General features: G+C 42.4%; 1 protein-coding gene across 3 annotated transcripts; it reads left to right on the top strand.

Annotated features, from left to right (window-relative positions):
- Nucleotides 1-86: 86 nt before the first annotated feature.
- TMEM169 (transmembrane protein 169) lies at nucleotides 87-16,736 on the top strand. Of its 3 annotated transcripts, XM_036386286.2 has the most exons (4): nucleotides 103-170; nucleotides 766-857; nucleotides 10,933-11,370; nucleotides 12,841-16,736. In XM_036386286.2, exons 3-4 carry the CDS (start codon nucleotides 11,067-11,069, stop codon nucleotides 13,461-13,463), a joined length of 927 nt encoding a protein of 308 aa, XP_036242179.1. In that variant the 5' UTR covers nucleotides 103-170; nucleotides 766-857; nucleotides 10,933-11,066; the 3' UTR covers nucleotides 13,464-16,736. The 3 variants fall into 3 exon arrangements, with proteins under 3 accessions (XP_054371310.1, XP_036242178.1, XP_036242179.1); XM_054515335.1 differs by lacking the exon at nucleotides 766-857 and having other exon boundaries at nucleotides 87-170; nucleotides 10,933-11,352; XM_036386285.2 differs by lacking the exon at nucleotides 766-857 and having other exon boundaries at nucleotides 87-170.
- The last annotated feature ends 10,187 nt before the right edge of the window (nucleotides 16,737-26,923 follow it).

Below are 26,923 nucleotides of genomic sequence, written 5' to 3'. Positions count from 1 at the left end.
CGCCCCCGCCGAGTGACGCGCGGCCCCGCCCGCCCGGGGCTCGGCGCCGGGGACGGCGGAGCGGTGCCGGCGGGGGCGGTGGTGGTGGTGCCGGCGGCGGTGGTTGTGCCGGCGGTGGTGGTGGCGCCAGGGTCCTGCGGCGCGGCACGGCGCGGCACCGCGGGCGGCAGGTAAGGCAAGGGGAGCGGCTGTCCGCTGTCGGTATCGCCCGGCTCCCGCCCCGCGGGGCAGACACCGCTCAGCGCCCGGGAGGGGTCGGTGCCTCCGGTGGCGCCGCGGGGTCGCCGCTGCAGCCCCGCAGTGAGCGCCTACCTACCCGCAGCCGCGGGCTCGTCCGCTTGCAAGGGACGGTCGACCTGGTTTTCTATTCCGCTTCGGGTCACCTTCCCCTGGACGCGGGCAGGCACCCTGAGGAGCAGCGGGAGCGGAGCCGCACCGGGAGCAGCCGGGGGGAAGCCGGAGGATGTCACGGACAGGAGAAGGTGCTGGTGTGCGCCTGCCACGGACCCACGGGCGGGCTGTCCTCTCTCCGGGCATGGACTTTGTAGGGAAGAGGCCGAGAAGGCCGAAGTGACAGCGTTTAGCATGCCCCCAGTAGAGTCATTTTGGGCTCAATTGCCTTTGTGGTGCTGGTGTCCGTTCCCCCTCTCCTGGCCCCCTTAAAATGGCCCTAACCAAGCTCAGTGTTAACTGCTCAGAGGACAGGCAGCATTATTTTCTTTCCTGTCCCACAGTGAAGTGACAGAGCATCTTTGTCCGTTGCAGGTGATTTTAACCGGCGCTGATGTGCCCAGCAGCATGTTCAGTGTCTTTCCAGGCATCTCCTCTGTCCTTTACAATAGAAGAGATGTTTGAAAGTATGTCTCAATTTTGTCTTGTTATTTTTGCCTTAGGAGAGTTGGCTAATGTGAGAAGAGAGTGAGGTTTTGGGTTTTTTTTTTAAGACATATAAGTAAAGTGGGAGATTCATTGAGTCTGTTTTGGGATTCTCATTTGTGAAACAAATTCATTTACTTTTCCAAAAGCATGTTTTAAGGTTTAGTACCTTAAATCGGGGACAATTTTAGGATAATGTGTTTATCCTGTAGTTCAGTGTGTTCCAATGGAAGCTGTATACCCTCCTTTTAAGTGTAGGGGAGAGGAGGCATGGAGAAGTTGACTGGGTGTCCAGATTCATTCACCTGAAATGAAATGGTGACAAGACAGGGGTGCATTTCTGCATGGTGACTTAGGCCAATAAGGCAACTGTTAGACAAAATTGCCCTTTTGGGGTGGGTCAGTGTTTGCAGAACACATCAGTGTTGAAAGCATTCCACTTTCTGGGGGCAAAACGTGAAGCACTGTGAGTGACACTGCAAAAAAATTTTTTCCCCCTTTTAATTATCTTTCACAATCTGAGACTTCACAGATTCCCATTAACTGTCTCTGGCTGCCCTACATATCTTAGGCAGGCTGTATCAGAGCAATCATTAATTAATCCCAGGGAGAAGCACTCATCTGTGCTAGTGAATTAGATCTTCATATTCCAGCCTGCCTGCCATCCCAACTGAGCTGCATGGCTCTAAGGAAAATCCAGTGGGCCTTTCTACTCATGTGACCTCCTTGACTTCAGTGTTCTTCCTAGAGAGCACTAATCAAAGAATTTTTCTTCCCTATCAGGATATATTGCTTGGTCTGGAATTTCCCCATAGCCACAGAAATGCCATAAATAAGGGGCTGAACCCATGAGTAAGGGTTCTGTGAGTGATGGGTGGGAGGAGAAAGGGGAAAGGCATCTAGACTGTAGAGGAAGGAGGAGGGAAAAGGAGACATCCATTCCTTGGCATTCAGTGGAGGGTAGCCCCTTCTGGTACAAAATGTATTCACAAAAAATAGAGCTGGGATAACCAATGCTCACAAACATTTTCAGCAAAGTAGTGGCTTCTGTTCACTGTTGTGTGTGTTGCCTTTGAACCAAGGATTCAAACTGTACCATTGGGTGAATGGATTTGACCCCAGTCATTGAAATTCAAAATTATTTAAGCTGAAAGGAATAAAATCTTATTAACTAAAATAAATTTTAGTCTCCTCATATTCTTGTACTTTCTAAATCACAAAGGAATGTTACTTTTCTTTTATTGATAGAGAGCATTAAAACATGTCCATCTGTCACGCCACACAGACAGTGGAAAATTCAGTAAGCATAAGGGTTTTGCATATTGATGTTACTCTGTAAACTTAATGTTAAGATTCTGAATCTTTATGTGTTAGAAAATAGGGTCTGATTAGATAGCTTTTTTTCAGTATATGTCAGCTTGAATTTGGAAGAAAATAAATCTGCATTTAAAGACTTGGAGTTTAAATTTTTGTTTTTTGAAGTTAACCATCTGACTTTTTTTGCCTTGGTATAACTATTGCTTAAAACATCAACCATTCAAAAGTCAAAATGACAAAACAAAAAGAATTCAGTAGTTTTTTCCAGTTGTCAGCTTATTTGGAGTTGTAGGATTAGCATATGTCATTCTTGAACATCTACTTTCTTATTTACATATTGAAGAGAAAAAACTAGATTTCCTGGTTTTTTTAGATTTCCTAGCTCCCAGATTGTGTCTTGGCTTTGAATGAAGTAGTTCAATTTATTGAGATGAATAGCTAACTCTGTGTTTTTAGAAAAGGCTACTTTTGTCCAAAGCTGTCGTTGTGCTTTGCCAGCCTATGGCTCAGCTATTCAGCTGATGACACCTGCCAGTCCAGTCTGCTGCCATGCTTTAAAAATCCTGGCACTGATATGTACTGCCTTGAGAATTCCTTATGGCATCCTATCCTTCAGGGTGTCTGTGCCCTCCTATAGCTCAGAATCCACATTGGCAAGGGGAAAGGTCTCAAGAGTAGTTAAGTACCAACCTGATGTGAGAAAAGAAGTGGCTCCAAACAGGAGAGAAACCTCCACAGGATCCAAACCCTGTGAGAGGTATGCCTGGGGTCAGCAGTCTCACAAGGAGGTGAGGGCAGAGGAGATTTAATGGAAAGCATCTTAGTGCCAGAAATAAAATTTTAAGGTTAGATTCAGCTTCTCATAGATGATTTCTGCTAGTTAGCCTTCAGAAAAATGCAGGCTTGCACTCCAGTAGCCTCTCCTTTCCCAGACCCCACTCTTATTGGTGCTCTAGTCTCATATTTTTCTTCTTCTGGGACAGCAAAAACCACACCAAGTGTAACAACAATAATTTCTTCTCTCCCATTACAAGAAATGCTTGGATTGAGCCAAAACCAAATGAAAGCTGCTGTGAGTTTGTGTCCTTACCTCTCTAGACCTTTCCATGGGATTATGCAATTCCTCTTTGGAAATCCCTGCTACTTTCTCCTACTGTCTGTACATTCTCTCCTGAGGCTGCTTTTCCTTTCATCATATCTCAACAGCAAGTGAGAGCCTTTCTGTTTTGTGGCTTCTGGTTTCCATATCAGAACAGCCTCCTCCATCAGCTCCAGCTGATGTTCAGGCTTTCCGGTCAGTTCATCTTTTTAGGGACTTCCTCTCTGGAAAGGCACTTTTCTCTCAGCTATGTCTTGGGGGATTCAGTCTAATTACATGATGATTAGGATTTTAAAATCTTTTATCATTATCCCTAGCAATTTCATTCCAATGATTAAAAAAAAAAAAGGAGACAGACAAGATGGACATCCCACTCAAAGCAGAATTCACAGTGGTGCAAGATATAAAATATCAGCATCAAACAGTTTGAAACAGGTTTGTAAAAAGATTTTCTAAACAATTACACACTCTGCTAATACCATACTAATGATACTGAAGCATTCACTTGTCTGCAATTCAAAGTGCTGCATTTTTAATATCCTGGCATCACAGGTCTCTCTCTGCACTTGTATCCAATCACAACTCCCCTGAGCCAAGTAATTCCTGCTGCTGGAGATACTGTCTAAATATCCTAGATTGTATTTACCGTGCAATGCATTAAACAATCCTGAATCACTCCCAGGGGAACATTCTAGTTCACTCTCTGTGCAGTTGTGCTCTCCAGCAACTTCTGGGCTTCAGTCAGGTGTTACTCAGAGAAAGCTCTGATTTGAAGCCCCCAAATATCTTGCCTAAAGAAGAACCACAGGATGTATGTCTGCAGCTTGTTGCTGGTATTTTCAGATAATGCTTTCCAGACTGGATTTACAATTGACTGTATTTTCCATTAGGCTGTATGGCTGCCACTGCTTCCTCTCTAATTGCAGGTATTTCAATGTGTGGTTTCTCCTCATTTTGTCAGAGCAAAGCACCACAGTCAGGTCTGTAGCAGAAGTCCTGTGTTAGCACAGGTGCTTCACACCCACCACCCGTGTTTCATGGCTTTGGAGCAACTCCCAGTGTTTCTTACTTCCCCATGTGTGTGCATATGCTGTGTAGAAGGTGTTTTCTCTGGTTTGTGTATGCAGCAAGTTCTAGTGCCTCTTCCAAACCCAGTGAAGGACAAGTTGGGTCTTACACCAATAAAAATAGATGCCACACTTGATTGCAGCCTGAAGGCACTGCTGTGGAGGCAGGATGTGTGACTAAAGTTGGTGAGATTGACTTTGTTCAGATGTTTCTATGGTACAGTGTGATCCAGCAGTGACCTGGGAGATGGGGTAGGGATTGAAATGAGCCCCTGCTGTTTCAAGGTGCAGGATGGCCTGTTTTGGCAAGTCCAGAAGTGAGGGGTAGAGCAGGGCAGCAGAGAAAGCATGCCTCTACAGCTGAAATCTAATTTTTCTTAAAAATTTTGAGATTTTGGTTGAGTTTATTCAAGACTCATATCTAAATGCTTGGTTTGCTTTGAAGATTTCAAACCTTCCATTTCTAAATAAGCCTCTTTTTAAAACCTTGGTTCTCTATAAAGGCTAATATATCCATGCCATTCCTTGATGTTTTTAGCATAGTGAAATAAACATAAAGAAACAGATATCATCCATGTGGAGGCAGTGGGAAGCTTTATGGTTTTTTTCACAATTTCTCTTTCTTCTAGCAGTCTGATGAAATAAGTGAAGACGAGGGCAAGATAGCATTTCAGCCTTTTGCTCCAAAAAAGGTAGACTAGTACATTTGGGGGATTTTTAAAAAGTTGGTATGCAAGAAAATTGATTGGGCATTCCGTTTAATATAAAATAAAAATGCTCAGCTATTCCTGTATGCTGTCTTCCAGTCTTCAGTAATAAATGATCTGCACAGCAGTTATTGTTCTGTGACATTTGGAAAAGTTATGGAACAGCAAAGGAAAATAAAAAGAAATTATTCATAAAACAGATACTCTCAAAATGTCTTTGACTTTTAAAAATATCCTTGGAAAATGTCATTCAGAAAGAATAGTGATACTATGGAATGTATCTCTCCACTACTTTTTTTTTGGTGTTTTGTCTGTAGCTGTAGAATGCTGTCAGCGAGCGTTTGGTGTCTCATGGAAGAATGGAAGGGAGATCAAAGGTCCTGAGGCACCCAGCATGGCCCCAGGAGCCAGGAAGCCCTTAATCCACACCCAAGCAAGTCCAGTCTTGCTGCAGCTCCAGCGATGGTCAACAGCTGAGCTAGCCACAGCAGGTTTGGCTCATGGTGTGGTGCAGGGCTGGCCCTAATGGCACCTGCCAACAGGCAGGAGCTATGTGCCTGTGGTAAACTGGAGGGACACGGCAAACTTGGGTCTGTCAGTGCTTGCCTACTGAAATCATGTTGCTTGCCTATGCCTCCCTTTGCTTTTAGCTTGAGCTTTCACCACCCTCTGCTCCTGAGGGGAAGGCATGGAGCATGGGTGTCTCCACTAGCAAACACTGTAAAGTTTTTGGTAACTTGGGTCATCTTACTGTGTTATCCCCAATGCTCAGGTGCTCAGTGCCATCCTCTGCTTGTGGCAGTCCAGCTTAAAGTCTGCTCCTGCTTGGAAGCATGCCCAGAGCATGGTAATTTCTCTTGTTTCTCTTTCCAAGAAATGAAAGTGCTTGGAAGCCTGTGGATTAAGCAGGGAGGGTGTGAACTTTGAATTTTGGTGTTTGCTTTCTTTTACCTTGCTGGGGTGGCAGAGGCAGATGTTTTCCTTTGTTTCTTGCTGTTGTTATGCAGACACTTAATGCAGTTTGAAATCAGCTGCTGCCAGGAGGGGTAGTTTTTCCCTCCTTCCTTAGAAATTCCTTCCTGTAGAAGGAGCTGCTTGGTGAAAAATCTGTATGGCTAAAAATAACATTTTATTCTTTTCAGGGAGATAAATCCCCCTGTCAAGCTCACCACAAGCTGCACAGACCCTGGTACTGATAGAGGGGAGCTGTTTTTGCCTCAGTCTAATATGTCATTCATCACAGCCTTGAGTATTTGCTAGTTTCAAGTAACTGTACAATCTAGTTTGATCTATTTCACCATGAAATAAAGAGGAAACAGACATCCTCTGTTTTAGCAGGTGAGGATGCATATGTGAAAGATAATGTGAAGTCATTTAGGTATTTAAAACAGATCCAAAGCTGTGGAGGGAGCCCCTACCATTTGGCCCTTTTCCTACATAAAGTGTGAATTAAAATTGCTTTCTTATATATGTCTTGTCACATGTTTTTCTAGGGCCTGGGAGCTGCATGTTCTGTGTAGACCAATGCATCTCGTCATAACACGATTTGTTGGTGGCAGACAGATCTGTCCTGAACAGCTGGATGCATCTAATACCTCCTATTATTCACAGTTTGCCCCTGCAGTTACAGCAGATAAACCCTTTAAAAATACTAGGAATTGGAAAAGATCCCTTGGGTAACATGCATGCTCAAAACCACACACATGCACATGGCAGGTGTTGAGTAGAGATGGGATGGGGGATGCAGAGGTTATGGAGTAAAAGCAGCAAGCAAAGGAAGATCTGTGGCTAGGAAGCTCTCTCAAGGTGTGTCTCTGAGGTAGATTTCCCTTCATCTCTTCCCCATCCTGCATAAATCACAGTGCTTCTAAAGCACAGGTTGTTTTTTTGTTTCTGCAGACAACCCCTGCATGATGGGAGTGAAGACGCCGTGCCAGTTCTTCTTATGTGTTGTACATTTTATGTGACTATAAAAATAAAAATTTATGCTCCTTGCTGCTTACCGTCTACATTTTTTCCTCTCATGTCTGCTCTGAGCAGTCATAAAAAGGTTACTTGTGCTGTAGCTGGGATTTAAGATCAAAGATTTTATTAGCTTGCAGGAAGGCTCTTCCTCCCTGTCTGCATTCAAACCAGATAATTTCTATTCTGTTAGCAGCAGGATCAAACCCTGAAAACCAATGGAAGAAGCTTCCTTTGACCTAAATGGTGCAAGGCCAAGCTTTTAGGCTCCTGTTTTGTGTGTCAAAGACTATTACTGTCACAGGAAGCATAAGCAGCCGTAGCTTTCCTGCATAGTAACAGAAGACTGTGCTTCTAAAAATTACTCTACAAAGTGCTTTTGCAGAGCAGCCTCCCCAGGGTTCTCCATCTGTTTTCATATGGAGATTAATAACAAATTGTTTGGCTAATAAACTGCTCCTTGCTATCTCTGAAGTATGACCATTTCTTTTCCTTCCCTCCCATGGACAGTTATTAGATTCCTCTCTTCCCCTGTGCACCCACGTGGGGGGCATCACTAGTATGAGATGCACAGCAATTGTTAATGTTTCAGCTCCATAGCAAGGCTTTTGAAGGGTGAAGGTTTTGGTGTGTGGCTGAAGGAACTGGTGCTGTGAACAGCTGTGTAGTGCTGAGGGCTGGCCTTATTCTTAGAAGTGGTAAAGAAAAGGAAGAGAGGAAAATGAAGCTCTTTGTACACTACTGTGATTTCTGCAAGAGCCCATTTCTTGTTTGCAGCTACAGAGAAAATATTTCCAGGAAAAATGGGACTGAGGCCTGAACCTGTTCAACTCAGCAGCACTGCTGTGGGATGTAGGGCTGATGGTGGTATTTTGAAGTGCTGTGTTCAGAAGTTCTGGACCAGCTGGCAGGGGATATTCTAGCTGCTTCATTGGGAAACCAATGAGAGAAAAATAAACATGTACTGTGAGAACAGACTCAAGATCAGGAGGGATCTTGGTGATCTTCAATCTGACTGCTCCCTAATGCAAACCAGAGGACTTTCCCTCTTCTAGTCAAGTACAGGTGACCAAAATTCTGCCAAGACACCCAGTCCAGATTTGGAAGTTTCCCGACAGTTTATCACCCAGTGATATACCAAGGGACACCTACCCACTTTGTTAAAACACCTACCTAACATCTGTCTTTTTTCATCTTTCAGCTTTTTATCTTGCTGTATCCTCCTCTGCTGGGTCATAAGGATCTCCTACATACTTTTGGTTTTGATGTAGGCAGACTGACATGAGATTTTACCTTCTTGTGCCTTAAACAGAAAAATCTGAGCTCCTTCACTTTCTTATCCCAAGGGCTTTGCCTCAGCCACAGCAACAGTGCTTCTTAGGGGCTTGTCCCCCATTGCCCATTCCCTCTCCTTTTATCAGCAGGAGGAGAAACTGAGCTGCCACTCTCAGATTACCCTGCTGTGGAGGTGTTTCTAGTCCTGGTGGTAACTCAGAGGCAGTGGCTGCTATAGTGGGGTGGGAACATCAGACACAGCAAGGTAACTTGGGGATCATAGGCATCTTCTGGTCATTAATCAGCGTTTTGCCTGTGTGGTGAGCACAAGAAGAGGATACAGATTGCCAGTGCCTGTCTATGAGAGATTCAGAAGGGATATCACCTTGCTCCCTTCACAGTCAAGGCTGACATAATCCTTTGGGCTTTGGCATCACACTGAGAACTGACATTAGCTTATCATCCACTGTGAGTTTAAGCAAGGCCACAGCTGGATCAACTTTAGGGGAAAAAAAAAGAAGCCCAACTAAAAATATTTGCCTGTAGCTTTGTGTTATTTTTAAATGTTACTTGTAAGTCATCCCCTTCTCAAGTCAGTAGAGACTGAACATGGAACTACAGCCAGGAACTTTGGGAATCTAATCAACTTCTGTGTCTCCAGACTTTTAGTAGATTATTCCAAAAGTGATGCTTTGGGTTTCTCTGTTTCCAGGCCTGCTTTCCTCACTTTTGGAAGCAGAATCTTGCTGTTGTCTCAGGGGGTCATTAGGCTCAATCACGTAATTTCAAGGTTTTATAGATGCAAAACATGAAGTTTTACAGCTGATTTTCAGAGAAAAATGTTAGAGTCTATTGTACTTCCTGAATGAATTTACTACAAAGAGTGAGTTTATTCCATTGCATAAATTAATTCCATTTACCCCTAAAGGCATTAAAACAAAAACAAAACAAAACAAAAACCAACCAAACAAAAAAGCCAACAAACAAAAGCTTACATGAATTTCTGTTTTCCAGTGTGTCTGCTAATTTAGACATGCATATTCTATGGCAGGTGTGATGGCAACAGACTCTTTCCAGCCATGCAGCAGAGCTAAAAGTATTGTCTGCCCAGTAATTTAGAAGTAGTGTGGCTTCTGGAGTATACTGAATCTTGAGGGGGTTTTAAGTCCATTTTATGTGTCTTCTGATCACCAGGGAAGATTTCTTTTCTCTAATGCACAAAAATAATCTGATTGTTGAATTCTTCAAGGCTCCATAGAGCCAAATGGGCACAGTCTTAGGTGTTAAAATGATACAATTTCAAGTTTTGTGTGGGTGTGGTGTGTTTAAGTGTGAGTGTACCAGGCATAAATAGTGGTTCTAAAGTTCTGCACAAAATTTTAAAACAGACCAGCAAAGTCTTAGGTCTGTGGGAAGACCAGGACCATACTGCCAAATTTAAAAATGCTTAACTTTTTTCTGTCATCCATTCAAATAAAACTATTTCCCCAGCATTATGTAGGCTGTAAACTATGATACTTGTGTTTCTTAGTTTCATGTTAAAGGAAAGACTCAATTACTAGGAAGAAGCTTAATTATTGGTCAGTTGCATTCTTTTAAATACATATGTTCACGTAAATGTTCAAAAGAGCTCTTCAGAGTTGTTAAAATGTTATTCATTGTATTCAGATTTGTACCTAAATGCTTCATGAATACTTGGCACAGTCACTTTCCTTAAATGTTATGAAGTCTGAGAACCATTAATCCTTTTTCCATATTCATGGAGCAGGATTTGCCTGCCTTGATGTATGTTTAATTATGTGGTTTTTACTTAGGCGGCTTTCCCATGGATGACAGTTTCACTTGATATCACTGCTAACTTTGCTTGAATGAGGAGCAAAACCTGAGTTGTGCTAAAAAGATTTGTGAACACTTGTGTTGTTTTCTCTGCACAATCAGAAGAATTTGTTGTGGTTCCCAATTCCCTCTCCAGCAAAGTCATCTTAAAAATAATTTTGCTTTAAATCCACTGTATATTCTGTATTTTAAAAGTATGGCAACACTACATATTGCTAAATTGTTAAAGTTTGAAACATCACTCATTTTGACATAATTTGATTAATTTTTGTAATATCCTTGCAGGGGAGTAAATCATTAGAAGCTCAAAATGAGAAAGGCTGGCACCAATATACTGTTGCAATGCTGGACAAACACTGTGTTCCTGTTGCAGTTGTCTCTAGGCCAGTCCCTTAAATTGGTCAACTTTTTTTTCATCTATGGTTTCAATCCTTTATTCTGATGCCTGTGGGCCAAAACTATTGTCTTCTGTTTGTTTCCAGCATTGCAGAGGAATGTTAAATTCATCCAATAGGCTGGCTATGTTTAATCCCTTCTTATAAATGTAATACTCTTTTCAGTAGCTTTGGTTTGTTCTAGTGAAAACTGGACCCTAAGAATCAAGATAAATTAGACACCACAAAACATGTAGAGAGAATGTAAAAACATGTAAGAGAACTGATTTTCAGGACAGTAATAGAGATCTTCAGATGACATTTAAACCAGTTGGAAGTAACTCTTTTGAGGAAAATTCTGCCAATCTTTTCTACTTGGTAAGACAAAGACACTTTTTCAGCCTTCTCTCTCATTTTAGGCTGGGAATGGAGTGCATAGTTTGGATACCAGCAGTGGGACATCTTACCAGAACAAAGCATCCATGGGACCATTGTTAATCAATGACTTGTAAGTGCAGGATTGGTGCTGTTGATTGGAAACAGGTGCTACAAGATGCCGGGTGAGGTGACTGAGAGCAGCAGCGGGATGGAGGAGACTGTGCAGAAAGACAGCAAGTCTGGAGGCCAGAGCCCTCGCTGTGGCACAATGAGAAGGGCTGTGGCAACCACTGTCACCTTTGATGGGGAAGCCACTATGGACCGCAGGAAAAAGAAGAAGAAAGAGTCCCGGCCCGAGTCAATAATCGTGTATCGGTCCGAGCATGACAATAAGGTGGAAGAAGAACAGGCGGATGAGGAAGGAGGGGAGAAGAGCTCTGAGGAAGGCTCCAAGTTCCTGGGTCAGTCTATGACAGATGGTATGTAGTCCTGAGAACACTCACTTCACATAAGCTTTTTTGATGCCATCATGCTCTAAGTCAAATGGAAGTGACTGTAGGCCCAACCCTCTCCAAGGTTGCAGGCAAGGAGAGCTTGAGTTCATACATGAAAATGCTCTGAAACAGAAAGCATTACAGGCTGATTTGGGATGTCTCCTGCAGTTCTTTGCAAACTTTGGTTATTGCTACAGTCTTAGTTTTAAATGTATGTGCTGGTTGGGGTTGATGTGCTGGTTGCAGTGCTATGCATGCATTAAGCCAACGATGTCATTCTAAGCCGTGATCAAGCCACTGTCCATGCCTGAACAACTGCCTGTTAAGTGAAAGGAAGGAAGCAGATGGAGTTAGTGGCTCTACCTTTGATAGGGAATTTAACTCATTATATAGGATTTACTGTTGCCTTCTGTTTGCATGCACTCAGCACAGCTTCCTCTTGAAGGGTGATTATTTGGCAAGGTCATCACGGGGCATCTTCAAGTCACTTTCACTTCTGCTATCTGTCCTGGGTGCCCTTGCAGGGAGAGGTCCTGTGGCTAAATACTCCTGTGAGTCAGCAGTGCAGGCTGAGAGGGGCTCAAATGCTCCTGGTCCACCAGATACACCAGGTGCCCCCATGATCCCAGACCCTATCATTATTTGCCTGCTGCCTTCCTACTTTTTTGCAGCACTTCAAGCTGCTCAGCCTCTTTTTAAGAGTTTCTGAAGACCTTCTTCCAAGCTAGTCAGAATTAAGACCAGGAGGAAATACACTATAGCCCCAAAGAGGAGTTTATGGCCAGTACTACTGCATGGCCCATCCTATACCAATGTCACTTGAAAGCTAAAGCAGTCCCTTTGTAACTTTAACACATATACCAGCACTGTCCCATTTGGTGCCTCTACTGATCTCTTAAAATGCAAATATAATTTTATGACAGTTTGTTAAGTTTTTCTAAACTTTAAAAATTAATTTGGATTGAGATACAATGCAAATGTAAAGTGAAGCATTAGCTATTCAGGCATAATTCCATGTGTGCATGTGCTTATTCCAAAACAAGAGTCTCAGTGATATTTATCTAATTAATCCCAAGTGTCCATGCTGTTCAGGAATAAATCCATGAAGTAAACAGAGAAAATAGGTATACCATTTTCAATTGAGTTACTCTGTCTCATTCTCTCTCATTCTCCTATACTCTTGCAGCACTTTCCCTTCACATATTTTCCCTAGTGGAGATACTGGAGTTTTCTCCCTTGTGATTTCTATCATTTGGAATTCCTGTCTTTTTCCTCATTAGCTCTTCTTCCATTTTCTTCTGTGGTAATTTTCTTCATACTGCATTGCTTCTTGTCTTCCATCTTTTTAAATCTGATTTTAAATATAACTCCATATGCACTATCTAATTGAAGATTTGCACAAAATACTTTGTACAGAAAATAAATCTGATGTAGATGAGTTTATCTGTGTTGTAGGTGTCTGGAACATGCCTTTAGACAGCCGCTATGTCACCTTGACTGGAACAATCACCAGGGGAAAGAAGAAGGGTCAGATGGTGGACATCCATGTCACCCTAACAGATAAAGAGCTGCAGGAACTGGCTAAGTCAAAGGAACCTCCTAAAGAAGATGTTCCTGAGAAGAAGAAGAAATGTGATGTTGGGTTAGACAGAGGACCTCACATTGTCCTCTGGACCATCATCTGCCTCCCCATCATTTTTGTAGTGTCTTTCGTGGTTTCATTCTACTATGGAACCATTACATGGTACAACATCTTCTTGGTGTACAATGAAGAGAGGACCTTCTGGCACAAAATCACCTTTTGTCCCTTTTTGATTATCTCCTACCCAATTATAATTATGGTTGTTTCTTTCTCCCTAGGCCTGTATTCAGCTGTAGCCCAGGTAGCATGGTCCTTCGGGTACTGGTGGCACGCTGTCAGGGATATGGAGAAAGGATTCTGTGGCTGGCTCTGCAGCAAGCTGGGTTTGGAAGATTGTTCTCCATACAGCATTGTCGAGCTGCTTGATTCTGACAATATCTCAGGTAGTCTCTCTGGCAAGAGCTCTGCACAGGGGGTTGAGACCTCAGCAGTCTGAGCCTTTGTCCTGGGTGACTATTTTGGTCATACACCAGTGTTCTCAGCTAGAAAATAACACACTGATTTTTTTAAAAACAATATACATATATATTTAAACACAAAGTTAATGAATAAAATATTGGGCTGAGAGTCCTCTTTAAATGTCACAGAATGCAAGAATGCTAGCTTCACATGCTCTGGGTGGGGAGGTGCATGGCTTTCCAAGGATTTGTCATGTGTTGTAGCTAATTACAGCTTCTGGGAGTTGTAAGAAAATCCAGGTCTGCAGGGCTCTGGCTGTTTGTGGAGTAGCAGAGACGTATTATGAAAAGTCCACTTCTGTCAAGATAGATTTTACTTTTCAGCAGTAGGACATAGTAGTGACCTATGACACAGTGAAAAGAAGTCTCTGCTTGGGGGATGAACTTCAAGAGATAGGAACCCATTCAGAGCTGAAGGCTAAATTGCAAAATGTGTCATGTTCCTGCAGTTTTCTTAGAAAGGGTCCTTTCCCAGTCCTTCCAACAAGAGCAGCTAACTTAGGCAGGCTGACTGCTTAGACACTGTCAGAGTCCAGTGTCACAGACCACTGGAATAGTGGGAGAGGACAGCATAGCTGCCAATGAAGGCAGGTGAGTTCTACACTGACCTGAAACAGCCCCATCCCACGATGGAAGAGCAGAGCTTGCTTTGTAATGTGGTGTGTGGGGACCTGATGGGGCTGTCACCAAGAACCCTCAAGTGGCTGCAGGTGCTCAGATAGGTGCTTGGAACACATCTGCAGTGGATCTCTTGGTATGTGCACTGCTAGGGAGGAACAATCTACAGGACTCATATACAGTGTACAGTGCAAACAGTTGTTTTATAGGGAGGAAACACCTGCTCTAAGGAGGTGCCTGCTTCTAAGGAGGGGGCAATCCATTTACATCTCACTGCAATGCAGGTGTGGACTTGCAGCACCTGGATTTAGAGGTGGAGTTGAAGGCACTTAGGATGCAAAGGGCTCTGAAACAAGTTATTCTGGTTTTCAAGTTGCTCTTATGGAAGAGCTGTTGGACCTCCCCTTTCAGAATGGGGGAGTCCAGAAGTTCATGTCTATCTGTGCCTCTGGAAATCTGTGTCACCTTCCCCACCTCATCCCTCTTCCTGTTTAATTATGTGGAAGAGCAACGGATCGTATGTCCTCCTCCCCTCATGTCTCATTTTGTAATGGGTTTCCCTCCTTTTTGGATTTTTCATGGCATCATAGTAGGCTCCCTGACCAGGCTGAGGTGGCCACCATAGGCTGGAGAAATTTTAATTGTCTCTTAAAAAAATGGCAGAAAAGCTCTTTATTCTCGATCACCTATGGGGGGTTTTGGCCTAAGAAGCAGATGAGCAAAATAAAAGAGAAGTGTAGCAGATTCTAATAGGGACTGAGTAACATATCTGAAACATAGTTAATTTCTCAGTGCTCCACTGTTGGTGCTGCTGCAAAGTCTGTGAGGCCCAAGCCAGGGAAGCCCACCATTTGCTTGCGTGTAGGTAGGTAGGTAAGTGTGACATGCAGTCTGTCAGCTGCACAGTCACTCCTGTCTCTGTAGTGTCTCACTTCCCCAGTCTCCCTATCAGGGGGAGGGAACTGAAGATCTACTTTTAGGATGGTAAAAAGAAACCATTCAGTAGCTGGATTTCATAGAAACTAATGCTTTGTGTTGCATTTTAAGGTTGAGCTCAAGACTAGACTGACTGTCCTGGTTAGAGTATCTGGGAACTAGTGATGTATAAACAAGTCCATCTGATCCTCTAGTCCTGACACTGAGAAATAAGTAGTTCCTGCTGCATCCTTGGTCCCTGGAAAGTCAAAGGAGCCTCTTAGCATTGGCTGAAGGCTCAACAGTAAATAATGCACAAGCCAAATATCAAGAGCAGTCTTGGCCCCACACAACTGGGAAAGCAGTGGTGCTCCCTGGGCACAGTAGAGCCAGGCTGTGTGTGTTGCTTCCTACTATCATTTTTTACTGGTGAAATATTTCAAAGCAATTACCAACTTCCAGAAAAAATAATAAAATAGACCCCAATCTGTGAGACAACATCAGGTAGTTTAGTGGGATTCAAAGAGGCTGACATATGCCTGGGACTGGTTCAAGCAGTGGAATGCCTTTTACAGGCCTGTTCCAATCAGGCAGGCTGATATGCCTCTGAATTAATGGAGATGCTGAGGATAAGCCAAGCCAGTGCTGGCAGTCTGTACTGACCCAGTGCAGCCACTCTCCACATGGAAATTGCAGGCTCCCACATGGCTGGAGGATGGGAATAAGTGATGCTTAACAAGCATTAAGGAAAAAGAAGGTTCACTGGCAAGTGTTCTCACGCTTTGCCTAAAGGGACACTGCTGGCATGAAAGGGGTGGATTGTGTATCTTGGCCCCAACATGCAGCAGACAAGTTTGGGGAAAGGATGGCTGGCAAGTGTGCATTGCTGCAGAGGGAGAAACCCCAATTCAGCTGTCACGGCCAAACAGCAGCTGTTCAAGGCTGGGGTCAGTAGCACAAAGAGCCTTCAGCTTACAGAGGGCTCGAATGATAAATACCAGCTCATTACAGAATACATCCATGTGAAATGTCTGCTGAGCTGCAGGATTTGCTTTCAGGATTGCTAACAGCCCTCTGGAGTGGAGACAAAACCAAATCTGTGCCTCTTACTGCTACATAGACACAAAGGAGCATCAGAGGAGTCATAGTACCCTCCCTCTGCAGTGCAGCTGTGCTTCTGGGTTTGGAGGTCACATTTTGGGGGATATGCTGGGACAATCCATCGTGTTTTCTACTTCTTTACACTTAACTAAGCTTTCATTGGCTCCTGCTAAATTCAAGGCATTCTGTCATTGATTTTGGTGGAGGCTATTTAAGCTTGGGGTTAGTTCTGGTGCTTGGGGTTAGTTTTGGTGCTATTTGTAAAAGTTTAATTCAGACTTTTCTCTAAGCAGCTGGATAGCTTTCTCTCTTGCCCATCGTCCTCTGTAGCAGTTTGCCTGTTGCAAAATATACAATAATTATCAATTGTTGTAATAGAAAAAAGCACAAGTTTTTGTCTTGTCCTACCCTGCTTTCAGAATCAAGTAATTTCTGCTTATGTGCCACTGTCAGACTGCAGGGAATTCCAGTTATTCGGATTGTTGAGTGTATTTCTGGCTGCTCTAGTCTGGATGTTTTTTAATTAAAGATACTGTTTGCTGATTGTTATTTTTAATTGCATTCCCTTTTCCCATCCTTGCTGGCCTGGGTGGAGAATAAAGATGTATGTGGCTTTACAGGAGTGTTGCTCTCATGCTTCTGTTTGACTTTGTGTTAAAATCAGTGCTGTGGGATGGACACAGTCATTCTATGCTGATAATTGATTAGAATTCCTTGTGTTTGAAAATCCACTTTAAAGTGTGTCTGAAATGGGTCAAAGTTCTACCCCTTGTTAAACGGTGCCTATCCAGAATTGTCATATATCTCTGGGGCCTGGGTTCTTTATTTTTACTTCATAGCTCACAAATGAAAACTTCTGATTTAATTTTACTCATTGGGTGTTTGTTTAGCCACTAGGATCTATAGTGGGGAACACACTTCCATACCAAAACAGGAAGTACTTTTAACTCTTCCAACATGGTTTGTGTGTCTGTGACTTGGAGCTGCTATTTAAAGCTGTGCTGGGAAGATTTCTTACAACCCTTGGGTACTTCAGGCATAACTCTGATAAGTCAAAGGAGAATCCACCAGCACAGTTCTTCAAGGTGCCTAAACATTAAAGGACACCTTTGGATCTCTCACACATAGTCTTATTACAGCTCTACCCTCCTGCTGGTGCAGGGAAAACACTTATTTAAAATCTTCTTCCTTCTAAGAAGGAGAGATGGATCTTCAGAAAACCCAAACAAAATTCCTAGCTGAGGGCTAGTAAAGCTTTTACAGCTTCAGTAAAACAGCTCTTTGAGCCAAAAAGCTACCTGTAGGAAATTCCCTTAAACTGGAAGTGCAACAGCTGGAAATAGCGTGAAAAGTGCTTTTGGTTTGATGCCTGCTGCAAACACGGCCAAGGGAACAGAATTCTTTATGTGGCAGATGTATGCTGGGGACTCCCTACCACTTCACCCAGTGAAAAACACAACAAAGGACACTCAGCTTCCTGTGAGATGGAGATAGTGGGCCCAGAGAATTAGCTCATTAGCCTTTGCAGTTCTCACTTCTGAGGTGCAAGGTAATAATTTGATAAGATAATGGTTATCAGTGAGAGACTCCTATTGAAGATCTTTTCATCAGGCAAAGCACACCTGTTTGACTGCACCATGTATCTCACCAGGGGAGAGGAAGTGCTAATTCTGCCTGCTGACTTACCCACCCCATTCAGTTTCTCTGAGGACTGAAACAATAACAGCATGAATGTGCTTTTATCCACTGTAAGTCCCTCAAATTCACCCTTCTAGTCCCTCCAGCCTGTGCTTTGAATCCTAAGGCCAGGATCCCACAATTCTTCATTGAGATTATCAGCAGAGGTTGCACAATGGATCCTAATAACCACTCCCCACAGGTACCTTTCAGAAGCTGCAACCACTAGCTAAAAAAAGCCACTCCAATGTGCTCTTGAACACTGAAGCATGCAATTACATTAGCATTACAGAGAGAAAATAAAGATGCACAAGCACACTTCTGCACTGTGATGGACACAATTTGGCTCAACATTTATGCAACCCCTTTTTGTCCCAGGCAGTGAATTATCTATGGGATCAGTGCCCTCCCTGCCTCTTTCCAAGCATTTGGCAATGTGAGGCAGTTGTGTTAATGTGTTTTCATCCCTAGATTAGTCCATGCACATTTATTCCCTGAATGGAAAAGGGAACTCAAAAAAAAAAAAAAAAAAAAAAAAAAAAAAAAAAAAAAAAAGAGCTTGAATCAAATTTCAAATTCAGGAAGGGCTAATCCACATATCCTTCCACATAACAGGTGAAGTGTGATTGCATACAAACAAGCAGTCCAGAGAAATGAGGCTTGAGGGTCTGTCATGTATCCCCCCTTGTCACCCAGTTCCATTAATTTCCAGTTCTCCTAATCTCATGTCATTACACGGCGGCTGAAGTCTGTCAGAATGCATTAAAATACAGAGAATGCCTGAGTCAGCCCAACAATGCATTTTCCCCTGTGTTAAAAAAATGCCCTTGCTTTTAGTGTGCTAAAGCATAAAACCTTATTCCCAGAGTACAGCAGCTAAAATCCATTGTGGTTTGTATCCACTGAAATTAGATATTCCATGGATAAATTTGACCTGGAGCCCCTTAAGATGCAAATCTTAGATGTGATCTCCTTGTCTTAGGGTTCCTTGTCCCAGCCATTTCTGCCAGGTGCACACTTAGCTTTACAAGATAAAAAAGGATAACTACTGATTTTGATAGTATATTCTACCTGCAAATAGGATAAACTCCCCACCTCCCAGACAACATGTTCCCCCAGAGCATGGTTTATTACAAGTTCCTCGAGCAGTAATGCACATTAAGACAAGTATATTTGAAAGTGCTTTAGACTATCTTCATATATATGCCAAATTCTTTCTGCTCCTACAGTGATAAGGTAAGAGAATCAATTATTTCTACTACAAAATACCAGCAAACCAGCTCATTAGGATATAACCCAAATATAGCTTAATTTATTCTAGCCTGATTATCTGAATAACCTGCAGTTGTGATCCGAACACCCCAAATATCATAAAGAAAGGGACTGGCTTTTATGGTGTCAGTGCTGGGCATGAATCCAACAGCTCCTGGGGTAGTCAGCCTAAGGAGAGCATGCATTTTATTCAGTCTTTCTTTCTAAAATACATTCTTGTCCTGAAGTATCGAAGTGTCAGTTTCTAATGATGTACTTAAATGTATTTGTAGTGAGATGCCCTTATAATTACAGGCAATTACTAGAATATCCTTCCATGATAATGGAGATTTTCCTTAACACTTTATCCACGGAAAAATGGCACGCAGAATTAATAAACACAAGCAAGTTTAACCTTCATTAATTTATTCAAATGAGCAGGTGACCTAAGAAAGGAGCAGAAATAATTCATAGTATCTGCATGTAGTAAAGAAAAAAGTGAAATATTTACTATAATGAGCAGTATCATCCCAAGGCACACACAGTGTCATTGACAATGGTGTCTCAGTTCTCCCTAAATATGTGTTGGTGGAGCTGCCTTCAGTGACTCACAGTGATTATAGCACTGGCTTGTCTCTAATGCGATTAAACACCGCTGGAGCAATGGACTCTAATATCGAAACAGGCTCCAAGGCAAAAGTTTCATGACATGGTGGTGACTTCAGCCAGCCCCATGATTACAGCAGGATTGCTCTGAGGCCCCAGTTCCACCCTAAAACCAAGTCTGTTTTGTTGGCTAAATTAGCCATTTATTTCAATATAACGTTATAAAAAATTAAAGGTCTGTCTTGAATGTCTAGTACAAAAAAAACCTGCAGAACTCATTGTTATCTTGATGACTTCCTTCCAAGGAATTTCTGTGAAACAATAAAATAACCGACAGGGAAAACTTGAAATTATTCTTCCCCTGCCTCTACACTGTCACATATCTGCTAGTGTAATGGGTTAGCATCAATTTACACAAATAGAAACCAAACCTAATCCCTTCTTTCCTCTCAAATATAAGCTCCCTCCTTCACATTGCTGCTTCGTCCCCCAAAGCTGTACAAACAGGAAACTCACAAGAATTAAAACATGACGTCCCCTCCTCAATGCTGCAATGCTCCATTTCGAAAGTGCAATTAAAGCAAATATTTTTCAAAAGATTGAAAATTTCATCCTTTCAGTCTGATTCAATCTGCTTCCAGGTGCAGGCAAACAGATAGAAATTTAAAATGGGATCCTCTCAGCTCAGAAAGAGCCTTGTTTGGCAGCTGAAGATTCCTCATCCCTTCCCACAGTTGAATGGATAAGGAACAAAATCCTGTGCTGCAAGGATTAAATTAGATTATTAGCCAGCCCATGTGTGTGTGTGCATGCAAACACGCACGATGCTGGTGAGGGCAGGATGAAACCAAAGGGGAGGATACTAAAGGCTTATCCTTGTGCATCTGCTAAGCAAATCCTTCACGCAGTGAGTTATCCCAGCTCGCTTGTCCTGAACAATCTGCTGCATGAAAGCGCTTTGCAGAGCTCCTGCAAACACAGCTGCAGTGCTCATGGCTGCCAACAAAGGCACTGCACAGGCAGCGGTGTGCTACAGGCTGCCAAACAAAGGGCACCGGGAGAGCAAGATGGATGAGATTCTGCTTCTGCCACAACCCCAGCTGAAACAGCAGCAACCACTTGGTACTTACCACCTCTTAATAAAACATTGGCTTTAACATTTTTCCAAACACTATTTGATGCACTTCTGCTGGGCTATTGCTTTCCCCAAAGCACATATACCTGACATGATCTCTTGTGGTCTTCTCCTGGAACCCAGGTGCTCTGGAGCTCAGTTGAGCCCAACTATTTCTATTTGTTTGAAAGAAAATCAGACCCTACATAAGCAGATAGTCCTATAAAATGTAATAAACAAATAATTTGTTGTAACAGATTTAACAACTAATCCAGAAAAGTCTGCCAGAGTTGTTTCCACTGCAGACACATGTCTCGGGCTTTTCAGTTACCTAGCAGTGGGAAATATTTCGCCTCTCGTGATACCAGGCTGAGTGGCTCTTGCATCACTGCCTGCAGAAATCCTTTAGCTAATCCACGGATTTAGAACTCGTGAAGCAATCCTAAACTTTAAATGCATTAAGAAATTTTAAAATCTACCTCCTCCAAAGGTAAAATGTAAGAGCATGTGGTTTATTGCTGCTGTTATCGCCTAATTTCTGCCAGATTCATGTGCAGAAACTCCTCTCCAGCTCGGCAGTGCTTGCTGGGTGACGCTCCCGACTCCGGCGGGTTGCAGAGCTGCCTCTGCCTGGTGTCTGGGATCACGTTGCCCTCCAGTGGCTGAACTGAAAAACGGGGATAAAAGGCCACTGCAGTACTTCTTTCTGCTTTAGAAATGCATCCAGAGAGGTCCACACGCCATGAAATTGAATGGAAATACGAAGAATTTATGTCATGCTAATTTTTAATATATGAACATAAAACGAATCCTACCCTTCCTTCCTGTTCCTCGTAGGTCTGCAATCTGGAACAATCTCCATCCTCAGGACTTCATGCCCCTCTTTCTCTGGCTTGCCAGGCTTATACAGTGGGCCATGGAAGAATGTTTCGTGAGAAGCAAATACAGCATTTTGGCTTGTCCTTATATTTGAGAGTGTAGTCAAATCCTATTTTCACAGATTGTGCAAAGCAATCTCTCAATAATACATGCCACTGTAACGTATACATTCTTCTCAAAAATACTTTTGGGTTTGTTTTTTTTTAAATAAACATAAATAACATGTGACATAAATGCTGATAAACTAATATGTGGCGACAAAGGCATAATATTTTAAAATATACAAAAGTCTAAAAAAGCTCAGTCCCCCTCTGAGTTGCCCCTTGCAGATGATTTTTTTTGAACATTTAACATAATGAGGCATTTTCTGTTTTGAAAGTGAAGCTCCATTCACAAATGCCTGTGAGTGCTCAACATTTATGCAGATCTGACATCTCAAACTGAGCACTAAGAAAATGTGATTCACTCAACCAGTGGTTACTGGTAAGAGACTTGGTTCAAGTGATACCTATATCAGATTACAGGCAATCTGCTGAACAAAACCAGAGTTTAATTCTTAAAGTGCCATTTCTATTCATTCAATTCAATTACCATAATCATAAGAATTTCCTCTTTCGCTCTCTGTCTCCCAGTTTTTGGAACAAATGAGGCAAGAGTCTCATGACTCCTTGAGTGCACAGCTCTAACTTTGTCCCAATATATATTGAAATAGATTATGACATTGTCAAAAAGTACCCTGTCCTGTAGTTGAATCTGTATCACAGCATAGAGAAATACTTGGTTAAGGTTGGAAAAGAAACTTTAATGTCAGAAATTCCTATTATTTTGGAGCTGGACTTTTGCAACTTTAATATTCTCTTTACTTCTTACAGAAAAACAAATAAATAAAGAAAATGAAATTACATTAAACAGTCTCCTCCTGACAGTTACATGAGATTCACCTGGGATGAAACCTTTGGACCCACAGCATATGCTTCTGCCTTTTGAGCTAATTAAATAATTGACAGCTGTGGAAGACTGTCCATTTACAAAGGTCATCTGCAATCAGGCAGCAACACAATTAACATCAGCAGCAAAAAGTGATTAGAGATAAAACAGGAAATGTCAGAGCTTTGCAGTGGAAATGTTTTCAAATCAGCTGAGCCAGGTGAATTCCATCCAAGGCAAATATAAAACTGGCCAAAGCAAGCTTTAATGATTTCCCTTGAAAGTCATGTGTGAGATCATAAATATAGTATCTACTTTGAAAAGGGATGAGAGAGGGCAAAGGTGTCAGGGAGTTAGAGGCTCTCTGCGTTCTAGAGAGTGGAAAGTAGTGTAGCAAATAATTAAGCCTTTAGTAGGTACTCAGAACATAATAAGTAAAAGGAAAACCAGGGGGATTTAAGGACAAATGTTGTTAAATCATCCTCCCACCTTCCTTATTTTTATTTAGTGAGGCTTGGATGCTGTTTAAAATTACATTCTCCTGAGCAGGCTGGGAAGTGTTGTGCATTTTGGTGCCTGAAAAAACAGCTGTAAAAGCAGGTAGAGTGCTATATCTTAAGCTGTGCCTAGTGGTTATTCCCAAGACTGGCCATCTTGTGTTGTGCAGTGTCCTTTTTATGACCTGGCTGAAGACAAAACAGTTCTTATAAAATCTGGAAGTGTCATCAGAATGAGGGGGATGGCAAGCACCATGGCTAAGAAGATAAGAGCTAAAAAAAATTTATTTTTGAAATTTCATAAATGGATTGGAAGAGGAAAGAAACCAGGATTCAACTTGTGAGACATATGTGCCATTTAGTTCATTGGGAATAAAAAAACAGCAGGTGGAAGACTACTGGATGGGCAGCAATTCTGCAGGACAGAACATGCAGGCTACAGAAGAGTGTGATTCTCAAGTGTGACTCCATGACAGTGTGGAAAAGGTAAAAAACCACATGGGGGGAAAATGGGCTGTAAGCACTGTAGGCCTGTGGTTTCATGCTTTCCCTCTCTGTGGTACTTGATAAGGCCTCTCCTGGTGTACAACAGCCAGTGGAAGGGGTGTTTTTTCTGCCTGAGAAATGTGTAATTACTGCATAAGCTGGAGAAGGGAAGGACGAAGCTGTAAATTCAGCAGCTGGGGTAGGGGGCAGTGACAAGGAAAAGCAACAGTGACACCCCAGTAGGAGAAGAACTGTAAACATGGAGCCTCTGTCTCTCAGCTCCATGCTGAGAAATTTGAAGAGCCATTTCCCCTCTGCAGTTCTATGGGATTAGGAGTTCTGGGTGTGCTGCTTTGAAGTAGTTTATCAGCTGTGATTCATTTGCCACTATTCAGGGGCCCCTGAACTGGAATGTGCCAGGCAGGACACACCCTGAGTCAATATCCTCTCTTTACTCATTACCTCTCCTTCCTATGTTTTTCTTTGTGTTATCATGCAAGGCTGGATGGTGGGGTATAATCTTTCCTATTTTACTATTTTTTCCTACTGCAGTAATGTCTTTGTTTTCTAAGAGGCTCATTTCTTTGCATTGCATGAACTTAACTGAAAATGGACAAAGCAGATAGACCAAGAGATGAAAACTGTTAAATCCCTCAAAGGATTCTTAAGAAGTTATTTTCCAGTTTATTAAACGCACAGTTTTTAATGTGCCAGATGCTGTTGAGTTGCAGACAGAGAACAAGCCCTATGGACTTGGAGCTGAACCTCAAAGCCAAAGACCAGTTTTGCTTTAGAGAGTGCCTCTTTTCCCTGCACGTGTATTCCACAGAAGCAACTCAGCAAACACTGAGTTAGGATGGCATCCCTTGGGAAGGGCCATCAGAAATCCCTAAACAGACATAATAAATACCAGTGTTAGTCTGCACCACAATTTTGGCATGTGCTTTCAAGCAGGTGTTTGGAAAGACCTCTTGGGAGAAGACAAGTACACACCTCACAAAGCCCAATGTAGGAGGCTGCTAACACATGTGCTTCCAAGCTCTGCCTCATTTTGGGTGCCAATTTCCCATCTACTTTGTCTTCCAGCCTGCTGCCAAGCTTGTACTGATGGAAATACAGAGCTGATTGGTGTCACAGTGTGTTTGCCCTGCTTTGTTTATATGTGAAAAATTCAGTTCATAATTCCTCAGTTTGCAGTTAGCACCCACTTTTATGTATCGTCCCAGGCAAAGAATAGGTAATGATTGCAAAGTTAATTCTATTTTCCTGTAGAAAAATCTGCTTCATGTATCCATTTCAATAAAGCTATTGGGCTAGATCCCAGATGGCTATGGTATTCATCTTTCCACCAGGCATTTATCCAAAGTCTTACCCTGTGGGTAAAGAGGGAGAAAGGCCAAGTAATCTTGCTACTTTTACATTTAAGCCATTTACATTTGCGCAGAGATGCCATAAGCAGCTGGGTCTCAGTTGTAACTCTCTGGGTAATACATTCCTTCTTGTAAAAAACCAGGGAAGCCATTTTCCTTGCTGCCTTGTAAAGGCATTGAGTGAAGCTAAGCACAAAGCAGACCATTCATTGCTCCTTCCCAGGAGTGTGCTTACTTAATTCAGGCTTGGTTTGGGGGGGAATTAACCAAAGAAGGAATGAGCAGAGGAATGAGTGAGAACCTCACTGACACTGAGGTGGGACACACTTTGGTGTGAATGAGATTACAGCTGATCACTCTGGATCCTGAGTCCTCTGAGATGTCACATATTTATTATTTATACCCAGAGACTGGAATTCCATACAATAGAAATAAACAATTAATTACAGCCTTTTTTTTTTTTCATGCTTTTACAAGCAAAGTACCTCAAATCTTTATCCAGGCTAACAAAGCCCCAGTGCCCCAGATGGAGTTGGTTAGTCAGATTTGATGATTACCAATGAGGTAGCTCTGTTCACACTTGCAAAGGAAAAAGGAAATGTGGATTAAGGTTTGTTTCAGGAATGATTAACCAGTTTTCCTTTGAATGGTGGAAACAGCTCTGAAGAAATCTGGCAGCATGAAGGTGTGAGATGGAAATGTTTGGGTCTATTGTTTGTGTGTTTTGCCAGAGAGCTAAAAGCCCCCATTTATGTCAGACTGAGAGCTAAAGGATAGGAATAACACAGATGGAGTTTCATGATTATAGGTGTCTTTAGCTTTACTCAGACTTTGTAAGGAAATGGGATACTGGTACCTGGGCTGGGCATACAAACCTTCTGCAATCAGAGGTTCCCAGTTCTGGCCTAAATTGGGTTTCCCTAAGTAATGTCTGCAATTACAGCTCTAGCTGCAAGAGCTCGGACCAAAGCCTGGGATTCAGCTTTCTTGTCAAATCTAGGAGTCAGAGAGAAGGGGTTTATGTCAATATTCTGTTCCAGCAGTCAGGGCTGAGGTTTTACTTTCCAACCCCAGCATAAAAATAAAATGTTCATTGATCATGATGCCTTGCAAAATGCTTTTCTGCTGGTGTGTGAAAAGCTATTGTTGATTAAATTGATGAGTTCTTGTTTCTCTATTCTTCCCTTGTGTGTGTGTGCACATCTCCTCTCTTGTGCCTAGAATTCAAGCTATGCTGGCAATCAGCTGGAGTGGGGTTTGCCTGGTTGTGAGCCCAAGGGAGGGCTTTTGGACTAAGATAACATCAGGAATAATAATAATGATAGTAAGCAGCCTGATTTCCTTGGCTGATTAATCTGAAATCTCCTTAGAGACATTCAGGAAGACAATGCAAGATTTTCTCTGGCAGTAGCTGACTGGGGTTTTTTGTCTACAGGTTTCCCCTAAAATGTTTGTCACATTGCCAAGCTGTTCTGTTCCTTTGATATGCAAAGTGCTTTGAAGAGAGAATCCCTCAATTACCAGTATTCCCAAAGCATGGCAGTGTAGTAAGGAGGGAAAGGGGATTTTTGTCTTCAGACATCACTCAGTATAAAAAGGAAACACTTGTGTTTGTAGGGTCGTCTTCTGGTACAAGATTTTTGAAGTGTTCATGTAAGATTTACTCTTTTGTAGCTACACTAATATCCCCACTTGGAGCTCTGTTTTGAGAATAATTATAGATAATATATGAGTTTTGAGATATACCTAGGAGTGAAAGACACTGGTAAAGATACTCTCAAAGGATACAGGGAAGGTAATGCAGAACAAGAAGTACTAAATACAAGTGATGAAATACTTGCCATTCTCATATATCTCTAATGATTTCATAGCCAATGGGCACCAAGATATACCTGGTATAGCATGTATTTTACTAGGAATTCTTAAAATCAGTGCGTTCCAGTTTGATCAAACAGCCTGGATGCAGTGTGAGAATTCAGAAATTCTCTCTGTTGTTA

Source organism: Molothrus ater, chromosome 7, assembly GCF_012460135.2.
Source record: "Molothrus ater isolate BHLD 08-10-18 breed brown headed cowbird chromosome 7, BPBGC_Mater_1.1, whole genome shotgun sequence".
Taxonomy (NCBI): Eukaryota; Metazoa; Chordata; class Aves; order Passeriformes; family Icteridae; genus Molothrus; species Molothrus ater.
This window is presented reverse-complemented; position numbering and strand designations above follow the sequence as displayed.